The 11,090-nt window shown below is 48.2% G+C and overlaps 1 protein-coding gene across 1 annotated transcript; it reads left to right on the top strand.

The window, feature by feature from the left end:
• The first annotated feature begins 3,477 nt into the window (after nt 1-3,477).
• MCHR1 (melanin concentrating hormone receptor 1) lies at nt 3,478-9,721 on the top strand. The gene is made up of 2 exons (XM_071573646.1): nt 3,478-3,764; nt 7,000-9,721. Exons 1-2 carry the CDS (start codon nt 3,707-3,709, stop codon nt 8,046-8,048), a joined length of 1,107 nt encoding a protein of 368 aa, XP_071429747.1. The 5' UTR covers nt 3,478-3,706; the 3' UTR covers nt 8,049-9,721.
• The last annotated feature ends 1,369 nt before the right edge of the window (nt 9,722-11,090 follow it).

An 11,090-nucleotide genomic window follows, 5' to 3' on the forward strand; every position in this document is an offset into this window, starting at 1 on the left:
TCCAAGCAGCCAGACCACACCAGTCATGCACATCTAGATCAGTGACAGCACCTGAGGCACCACCAAGCTGCCTTCACGAAACTACTCCTCCAACATATGGGTTTCCTGTGTTTAGGGTTTTGTAAAATTGAATGATCACATTCAGGACACATCCCTCTGTAAGGATACAAATAATTGTGTGGGATAAACATTGCAGGAAGATGGATAAGATGCTACCTAAGCCAAGGCTGTTATAGAGAGAATTATTATCAATTTTTGGCTTCAAGCTCAGCATGTGACTTTAGGGAAATTATTTAACCTTGCCACGTAATATTTTTCTTCCCTGTGGGTGAGGAGTGATAGCTTTCCAGAATCAAGGAAGGCAAAATGGAATAGTTAGAAACTACTTTACCAATCTTGCCTGGAAAGGAGAAAGACTGATGTGCAGCTACCGGATAAAGGCAGCCAGCATGGAGGTTTGATGCACCACGTCTGACACAACCTGAATGAGATCATCCCTATCCCTAGGGCCACTACAAGGACAAGACTTCACCCATTAGGCTATTTGATCAATATAAACACAAACAAAGAGCTAAGCAATAAAAATGCAGAGGCCCGTTCGGAAAGTCTGGAGTCGTGGGTAAGGAGAGCAGGGATTCAGAGGGGAGGATTTGCAACTTGGCTGTTAGTGAAGACTTCTCTCTCCAGAGTGCAAATCAGAGCAGTAGCCAGGTGCTAAATAAATATTTAGCAAATGAGAAGGTCTCCATTTAATGAGAAATTATTTGGTGAAACCAGCTGGGGAAATGCTTTCAGTAGTGTGGTAACAGAAGCCGGCGCTGCTCTCTGCCCCTCGGGATCCTGTGGTTCTACTCACGTTGCCTAAGTCAGGATCTCCAGCTGGGACAGGCACAGGAAATATAACTCACTACTGAAATGCAAGAGCCTTTCACGGTTAAACCACTGTTAGACCCACCAGATTCATTCCCTAGTTGCAGAATTTGCCTAGCAGCAGCCTTGGATGATTATTATCTTTTTTTCATAGCAGCGAAGTTGCAGACAGGATGGTCTAAGCATAGCGGGGTTGCCAAGTTTGTAGGAAGAAGTAATTTTTCTTTCTTTTATGTTCAAGAGCTGAGCTCTATTTCCTCACCTTTATCTACATCATTACGCTGTTGAGATGGCAGTTCCCTGCCTAAATGTTAATTACTGTATCTCTCTTTTAAGATGTGTTTTCAAGGGGTTAGTGCCTCAATCTTCCATGTAATTACATGCAGTGGTTGGTACAACTCATTGGCCCCATCCCAAGGTCCCCTGAGAGCTCATCCCTGCTACAGTTTCCAGTAGATGAGCACTCACAGAACCAGTCCTTCAGAGAGCTGTTGTCTTCAAGTGTTCAGCCAGATAATGAGCTGATTACTGTGCCTGCTGCTTCTGCTGATGGTGAGCCCCATGCTCAGACAGGCCACACATCACCAGTGCCTGCAGTTAATATTCCTCCCTTCTCTCTATCTCCCCAACTCAGCAAAACTCTATAAAAACCAGCCCCTTCCTGGGGCAGGACCTTCCATACCTTACTGACAGAGCAAAAAGGGAAAAAAACCTCAACTTTGTCAGAGTCTGAATACAAAAACACAGTACAAAACAGTCACACAGTCACGGTGGTGAGGCAAATCTGGAATGCTGAGCATGGCTTTGTCATGTCAGCTCTGACATGTGTACATCAGGGAAGGAGCTGCTGCGGTTTGTTGTGCCTCTACAGCTGAGAAGAAGGAATTGCAGCTTCCTCATGTGTAAAGCATTTGTAAGTGAACAGCAACAGTTGAGATTGGAAATTAAAATTAAAGCTGTGCTTTGGAAACTGCTACATTTAAATGTCAGATTCTCTCTTTGAAAGCTCTAAAATAGCTTGTGCCTCTCCAGGGAAAGTCGAGTAGGAGCTTGTCTACACAGGGAAAGTGTTTGGAATAGCAACTGCCTACCAGTTTCCCATGCAAACAACTCATAATCTGCACTTCAAGAATGGATTAGCTAAATTACATGAAAGCACTCACTGCAGAGGGCAGTACCCTGTGCACAGCATTCCATCACCCCAGCACACAAACCACAGCTTGCTTTGCAGCAGCAAACCCATACAGACAAACAGTAACATTCACCCAAAATATGAAGGAAATAGAGTCTTTTTTAAAAACTACTAAGTGACTGAAAAATGCCACTTTTTCACAAGCTGTGCACGTTCAAAACTAAGATACCACAGATACCTGCCAAGGGGAAAAACTCATGGGCAAATCACTGACTGAAGCAACTCCAGAGACTCAGCAAGAACTTTATAGCATAGCAGACAAATTGGCCCCAGCCTGTCTCTGATTTCTAAGAGCTGCAATGCCTGAGCAAAGCATGCTGTGGGTTTCTGTCTGCTGCTGGTCCACTAGAGGACAACCTAATAATGACGAACTCCTTTGGGTTCCACAGAAAATGGCCAAAAATGCTGCTGCCAAATCTGGCTGACATCCCATGCTGAGATTGCTGCTCTATGTGTGCTGGATCTGGTTTTTACTGGTACAAATTGATTCTGGTCTTAAATGATGCAGACTTATGAAGCTCCAAAAAATGCCTCCTACCTTTGATATCAGCCTTTGCAACTAAAGAGACAGAAACAAGGGACTTTTCCAGACAGACAGTTGTAGTTTTTATAAAGCAAATCCAATCCCTTACACGATGCTCTGCCACAGAGAGAAACCTGCCTGTTGCTGATGGTTTTCTCACAGACTTCTGACATGATGTTATGTTTTTACAGTGCAGGGAATGTTCCAAGGTACAGAACGATCTGTTTGCCCTGGTAACATGTGATTTATCAAGGCATAATGAAGGAACTCATTTCATGTATAAACAGTGGGCAAGAAGCACAACAAAATCATCAGCTCAAAAACACAGAAAAGAACAGGCTAGTGCTCTGGCAAGGCAAGGAAAAAGAGCAAAACAGCTTCTCAAAACTCAAGGGGATTCTTGCCTAGTATTTTTAAGGCAAATAGAAGACAAAATCTGAGCTAGCAATAGAGCTAATTTCTGGAGCTAGGAAGCAAGGGAGCTGTGGCAAGAAGTGGAACAGCAGAAAACAGCAGAGAACTAATTACAAGTGAAGTGTCTCAGATTGGAATTGAAGTTAGAAGGGTCAGAGGGTCAAAACAACAGAGTTTTCAATGGGTAGTTCGGTGCTTTGACACCCCTCAACCCCACTGGGGCTCTGCCTGTGACTCAGGGATGGAAAGTGTATATGTCTACAGGAGAGAAAAATACACACTGAAGGCAGATCGGAGCTACTTAAAGGGCAAAATGTGACACTGCCACAGCAGCCTGACTGTAACCGGGAGGGCACAGATCCCGGCCATCCCCTCGGAGATGTGATGTGAAGGGGCACTGCCCAGCCCGGCTGGCCGAGCGCAGCCCCCCCAACCCCGCTCCGCCTTCCCTCCCACCGACGGCGGCGAGGGATGCTCCCACCGGCGTGTCTGCCGGAGTCAGCTGCTCCTTGATGTCAGAACCTGATCCGGGCTCGGAGGGGAGCGGAACGGAGCGCGGCGGAGCCGCAGCCCCCGCTCTGCGGCTGCGGGAGCCCTCCTGCCTCCCGCACCCTGCCCGGCCGGGACACGGCGGGGGGCCCATCCCACCCCACCGCGCACCAGCCGAGGGAACTTGCCTAACTTTCTCCGTCCCGTGACTCGCTGCCATGGCCCCCGCCAACTCCTCCCGCAACTTCTCCGCGCCGGAGGCTCGGAATGGCTCAGGTGAGAGCGGGGGCTGCGCGGAGCGAGGGGCGCAGGGCGGACCGCCCGCACCCGCCTGCCCTGCCCGCGCTCGGTGGGGCTGGGGGTGGCTGGTGGGGATGGGAGGGGAGGCTGAGGGAGGGACCCCCGCACTCCACCCCCGGCCGCCTTCAGCACCTAGGGGCGGACAGCTCCGGGCGGGACCAGACCCCTTCGGGCGGGACCGGACCCCTCCCAGCACCGGGACACAGCCCAACACCACCCGCTACCTGTTGGCTGTCGAGCAGCAGCAACTCCAGCGGCTCATCGGTTCTGGCTGCTGAGAAGGGCTGAACCACAGCACGGAGAACGTGAGATACCACTGGAGAGGGAAGCAGAGATCCTCACCAGTCTCCCTTTCTCTCCATGCTACCCTGTTCTCAAATCAATGGTTTAGCAAGTCAGTACTTGATGGTGCAAGTCAGTGAAACTCTTCACGAAAAGGTGGTTTATACACGGTCTTTGACTCTCTCTGCACCAGCACATCCTTTAGAAACCAAAAGTGTGCCTGTGCTTCTTCCTTCTGACATGCACTGAAGATGTATCTGGGTATGGCTGAGAACAACCATTAACCTTACAGAAAAAAGTTTATCCCAGTCCTCATTCAGTTCTCATAGTTCAGTCCCCTTTGGGACTTTTAGAAAGGGTGTCAGAACAGACACAGATCTACAAATCAATGCCTGAAGTAGCTGTTTCATTAAACAATCCTATTCACTAGGATGTGCACAAAAGCAGCACAGGAAATTCAGATTCAGTGATATCTCCAGATGAAAGAAGCTTTAGAAAAGAGATAACTTTTAAGTGTTTGATAGATGTGCTCTTCTGGCTCCAGCCTATAAAACACACATGAGCCACAGCTTCACACCAGCTTGCAGATAATAATGCTTGAAAGTCCTGCTTGTATAGACACCACCAGCAGGATTGTGCTACAGCACTGCACAGACCACCTCTCACAGGAAGCCTTTGGGCTTGCACACGTTCTGCTTTAAGGGCAGCTGAGCTCATTCCAAATATTACAGTCACCACTAGCTCTGTATTGATTACACTGCAGGAAAAGGACATATTGTCCCAATTTCAAGCTAACCAAGTGGCATTTATGTTTCATCACTCCTACAGTCTATTCCCACCACATTCATAACAAAGTTTGCAGTTAAAAGAAAGGAGGTCACAACACTTAACAGCTACATGCAGAACAGCAGAACCACAGACATCATCTTCCAGCATTAATGAGGTGTGAGATCCATGTGGGTGCTCAAGGGATGCACAGGTTGGATGCTGAAGAGTATCAGGTTTCAATGATGACATACAGCTGATGGCTGCTTGTTATCTACTAAAAGCCACATAACAGAGGACATTTCCTTATATTAATGAGTCACAGCAAGGAACAGTGACCATTTAACCCCCCAAAAATGGTCTGGACAAGGTTTTTTTGTGTTATCAGCCAAGCCTGGCTTCCACCCCTCCTGTGCTTCATCAGCTGCTTTCTGTCATCTCCAGAGAGGCTCCCAATAAAATGATGCAGCAACTGCTCTATTGGGTTCTGGCCTTGGGCTTGCTTATGCCTAAGTTGCTTCCTAATGCCAGGAGGAGTGAGCCAGTGGCAATTCCTTACAGCTCACTTCTAAAAGCACTGAAATACTACACACGGTTGACATGGCACACAGGTTTCCAGCCACAGGCCAGCAGTGTGGCCCCAGTTGTCTTGCCAGTTGGGACAAACTTCTCTGTCACACCAAAGTAAACGTGGAGAAGTTTGTACTCAAGAATTCCAGAGGTCAAAGGCAGCAAATACCACCTCAAACAGACACTGCTTGCACAAAGACTACACCCATGGGTATCTGTTATTTCTCTTAATCTTATTTTCAAGATTTCCCTAGGTTCTGTTGGAGGAGACTTGCCCAATTCTGCTGCTAAGGAGATGGAATAGTTCAGTGACTAAAAGCATTTTCAATTAATGCACATTGAATCATCTGCAATTCAATGTCACGCAGTCTAAGCTGAAGGGCTGTCATGCATGTCCTTGTAACAGCCACATAAATAACTAATACAAAGCCTTTTCCCAGAAAAAAAGCCCACCAGGCCCCATAGGAGAGGAGCAATGAGCTGAAATGAGTTTTGCCTCAGCTGACAAGGGCAATTCCAGACTCCACCACAAAATGCCCATGGGAGCCCTGCAGGACTGAGGCACCACCATCGCTGCCTTCAGCACCACCTTCTCTGCCCAAGAGCTTGGGGCTTCAAAATGTGATTTTACACCCAGGTCAGGGACAAGGCAAATGTTAGTTTGGCTGTTTGGGCCTCCCATCCCAAGGAGCAACATTTAATCATCATTGCTGATAAGCTACACATTAGCTGGCAATTATTTTGCCTTGGAAATGCACCTACATCCAGGACTCAGAGACAGCAGTTTTAAGCTGTTTTTCTCCTTGCAGAACTAGGACATCCCTCTCGAAAGGCCACTCTGAAACATATTCAAAATTCCCTGTCTGGCCACACAACTGGATTTTTTTCTAGAAAAAGACCCCCAAAAAAACAGAGAAAGGGAGAGAGGCAGGGGAAGAAAGGAGAGCCTGCTCTGGCCTAACTCTGATGACAGACTTGGGACTCAGCTAGGGCACAGTTCCAGATCTCACAATACAGATAAGCATTAGCTGTCTGTCTGCATGGCCAGTGAACTCTGTGTCTCATACTATACTCCAGATAAATTACCCAACAGATGAGCTGACACTTTCTGACAACAGCTTGAGCACTGACTTTATCCAGATTTTGGCACCCACAGAGAGGCTTTACTTCTCCAATGTGTGAAGCACCAGCTGCCTCATCCCCTCCCATCATAAATGGCTGAAAACACAACATGCCCTGAAATAAAAGTTACTATCAACTCTGTCAGACACAGTGAGTGCAGATGTGTGCCAGCCTGAGGTCAGTCCTCCACAAAAGGCTGGAGAGTTTCAGAGCAGGACAGAAGCACACCAGGAGATCAGAAGAAAGATGCCTACACGTGGCCAGATTTAGGTGTGTGCTGCATGTCCTAAGTGTCTTAGAAGGAAGTACCAAATCCCCAGCTAAGCCTCTTGAAATACTGCAAAGGATAGTAAAAGTCATTCCAAGCTATGTCTTTGATGGGGATGGACCCAGCTGCAGGACAGGGCAAGCACACAGTGCTGTGAGGAGGGTGCCTCTAGCTTGCATTCACTGCTTTGGTTTGTTTTGGCAGCATCAGAGAAGCCAGCACCATACACCAACGTGATCATGCCCAGTCTCTTCAGCATCATCTGCTTCCTGGGCATTGTGGGGAACCTCATTGTCATCTACACTATTGTCAAGAAGAAGAAGCTGAGATGCAAACAGACTGTGCCTGATATTTTCATCTTCAACCTCTCCATTGTGGACCTCCTCTTCCTCTTGGGCATGCCCTTCCTCATCCACCAGCTCTTGGGGAATGGTTCATGGTACTTTGGAGCTCCGCTCTGCACCATCATCACTGCCCTGGACACAAACAGCCAGATCACCAGCACCAACATCCTCACAGTGATGACACTGGACCGTTACCTGGCAACTGTTCACCCCCTAAAATCCACCTATGTCCGGACCCCGTGCGTTGCAGCTCTAGTTATCTGCTTGGTGTGGCTCCTCTCCTTCCTGACTATCATTCCCGTGTGGATGTATGCAGGTCTTATGCCTCTCGAGGATGGCACTGTCCGCTGTGCTCTCTTGCTTCCCAACCCAGAGACTGATATCTACTGGTTCACCCTCTATCAGTTCATGCTGGCCTTTGCTGTGCCACTGCTCATCATCTGTGTGGTCTATTTTAAGATCCTCCAGCACATGGCCACCACCGTGGTCCCACTGCCCCAGAGGAGCCTCCGGGTACGTACAAAGAAAGTGACCCGCATGGCTGTTGCCATCTGTTCAGCCTTTTTTATTTGTTGGGCTCCCTTCTACATCCTCCAGCTGGTTCACCTGGGCATTGACACACCATCCATGGCCTTCTTCTATGCCTACAACTTTGCCATTAGCTTGGGCTACGCCAACAGTTGCCTCAACCCCTTCCTCTACATCGCCCTCAGCGAGACCTTCAAGCGCCAGTTCCTGGTGGCCATCCGTCCTGCCAGAGAGCCGTGTCACACCAGCAGCTCTGCCAACAACAACAGCACCACAGAGGCCAGTGTGTGTCTGAAACTGGCACCAGAATCCACCCAGCAGACTCGGTTCCTGGAGGACTTTTCCCCGCGGTCACTGCCGGTGACTGTGGCTGTTCACTAGGGTGCTCTGAAGCAACTGCAGCAGAAAGACTTCAGATCTGAGAGCTGACAGAGAAGCAGCAGCTTCAGGCAGTTCTTGGAGAAATATATGGGCTGTAAATTTCCACCTCCAAGATTACAGGTGCCTCCCTTTTACACTGCAGGGCTCTGCTCCTGCACTGCCTCCAGCCTATGGGATGCCATGCACTGATGCTTCTTTCCACTCCTGCACAAAACTGTCACCACTGGGCCCCCACAGAAGGTGAATGGAAAAGAGAGAAAGGACAGAAAGAGGATTTCTGGGGGAATATTCACTCTGAAAGGATAAAACCTTTGTCAACACTGCCCAGTGATTCCTCACCTCCTGGCCCAACCAGGGGTTCCTAAGCAGCTTGTCAATATAGAGCTTCTTCATTCAAAACTCGAGCCTTTGAATCACAATGTTGTATATTTATTTTTTTATAAGAAATCTGCAAACTTTGATGCCTGTCCTGATATCCTAGAAGCACACAGCAGAGAAAGATCTTGGGGCCAGAAGTCTCACCCAGCTGTGCTGCTTGGCCTTTCAGTGCAGTTCTGTCTGCCTCCAGTGGACTGTATTGTTTAGCAACCAAGACATTTTCAAGAACTGGTTAATTTTGATGCTAATCCTAAATATTTCAAGCAAAATCAGGCAGATAATAACTGCACCCACTCTAAGGGACTGCAAAGAATTCTCAAAACTACTGCTGCTAACACCAGCTTTGTGGCTTTTCATGCCAGTGAGCCGATTTTCACAGTGCTAGATCCTCACGCTGCTCTTGTGCCTCACAGTCTGCATGGCCTTTGGGGAACCCCAGGCAGAGGATTTTAAACAGGACTAAAAAACACAATGTGAAGAGCTCTGTGGAGCGAGAAGCTGTGAAAAAGCAGCTCAGGGAAAGCAGAGTTGCTTATGCAGCTTCCTCAAAATAACAAACGCTTTACACAAAGTTAAAAGAGGGAAAATTAAATGTCTGTGTGTTGTACATGCGGCTTTAGCAGTCGGAGGTTAGGAAATAACTGCTCATTATAAAGACTAGAGAAAAGACAGCACAGATCAGCTAAATGCAGGGATTACACCAACAGCCTGTGCCGGGCTCTGCAGGGACACGCATTGTTCAACACTTTGTCAAACACAGAGGAACTGGTTACTGTAGATGGATTTACCATAAAGAATTAAAAACATCAAACAGTTCAAGGGGACTTATTACTGTGCTTATGATCCCACGCCACCAGCCACCCATGATACACCCAGAACAGAAATTCACCCTTACACAGGAAAACTGTCACCTGCAGAGGATTTTCTAAGCCACACAGGCACTTTCAGGTGCCCTGATGAACACACACATCACACTTGTAGGCGTTCTGAAGTACAGCCAATACTTCAGCCTACACTCTGTAGAGAACGCACGGCCATTCACTCACCTCTGGCGATCAAAGCAGGCAGGTGTGCAACAGCAGCACCTTTGACATCATCAGATGCAGCTCTTTGCTTTTTGATTCACTGAGCAAAACTCAGAACAGTCTCTGTGTTTCCACCCCAGGTTCTGTCAGCCTGTGCCTGCCATGGCAGCACATCCGTGCTGTGACCGATGAGATCGTGTTGATTTTCCACCCCTGTTTCCCTGGGCAATAAAACCAGACACAGGTGGAACTTTCAAGCTTTATGACCTGAAAGTCTTTGCCTGTTTTAACTGCCAGGAATTTTCACCTGCTGTTTTTCATGGAGCTGCTTTGCTCTTTGGTCAGTACTCTCCCTGAAGGGCTCCAGAGCGAAGGTCGAGGAAGATGTGTGCTGTGCCAGCCAGACTTGCCCTCAGGACAAGAGGAGCTATTGTGATACCTTTCCCCCATGAGGAAGTGAAGGGAAGAACTGGCACACTTTTCTGGGAAAGGAGGTGGTAAACACTGGGTGGGTTTTTTTCCTCTAATGCCAGTCATAAGGAAAGTATGAGTGAAGTGAAAACAGATTGAATTACTGGGGATCTCACAGAGCAGCAGACTGAAGATATTATCTTGCTTACACAGTAAAGGTGTTTATGGTTGAACTAGACTGTTCCCATCTGAAGTGAGTCAGTCTGACCCAGTGTGTCCAAGCCACACATTAAAAACCACAGGGGCAGCATGGGCTAACTGAGAAGGGAGACCAGCACCTGGTACAGCGCTCAAAGGGATCTTGTGGGGTAAAGCTTTTTTAGCTCTCATCACACTGAAGTCAATACACCGTGCACAGGCACCTTTCCAAGTTGAAGTCCTTTTAGATCTCATCTGTGTGAGGTGGAAAGCCATGCCACAGAGACCTGCTCCCAACACCATGGACAAAGCTTCTCATTTAGCCACTGCCCCAGTCGAGACCCCTGCCCCTTCCCACCACCCTGCTCATGGTTTCCATTCCCTCATGTTCCTCCTGCCTGTCCCCAGGGGTTTTCCTAGTCCAAACATCTAAATACTGGCGTGGGGTCCCTCCCTTTCCACCTACATCAATAAAAGCTGTGACAAACACACCTCGAGGAGACCTGTGGATGAGGTTGGGAAGAGAGGTACAAACAAGAAGCAAACTAGCAAAGAACACAGCCAGCATAAAGCTCTTTGTCAGCTTCCCCAAATCACCCCAAAGCACAGGGCAAGATGAACAAGAGCCTCTCCTTTGAAGACAAACCTTTTGATCAAACACCTGCAGAAGTGTCACCCTACCTGAAAGTGTCACCCTACCTAGGGGCTAAGGTAAGGCCTTCCCATAGCTAAACAGACTCTGTGCACCCAGGTGTGACCTACTCCACACATCCCTATCCCTGCTCCAAATTTCTGAACCAGCTTTGTTCAGTCAAAGTGTTCATCGACATTCTGGTTTGTGCTCAGCCTCACTGCTTTGTCTCTCTGCAATTTGTATTTATTATGTGACCCCCTGTCTCAGTGTCTTGGTTACCAATGGCAGAGCCTGAATAGAAGGCACGGCTAAGTAGGGAAGGACACAGCCACTTGTGCAGGAATGGGCAGCCCCAAGTGCTGCAAGGTCCATGCGGGAGGTGCAGTGAGAAGGGCA

Source organism: Pithys albifrons, chromosome 19 (assembly GCF_047495875.1).
Source record: "Pithys albifrons albifrons isolate INPA30051 chromosome 19, PitAlb_v1, whole genome shotgun sequence".
Lineage (NCBI taxonomy): Eukaryota > Metazoa > Chordata > Aves > Passeriformes > Thamnophilidae > Pithys > Pithys albifrons.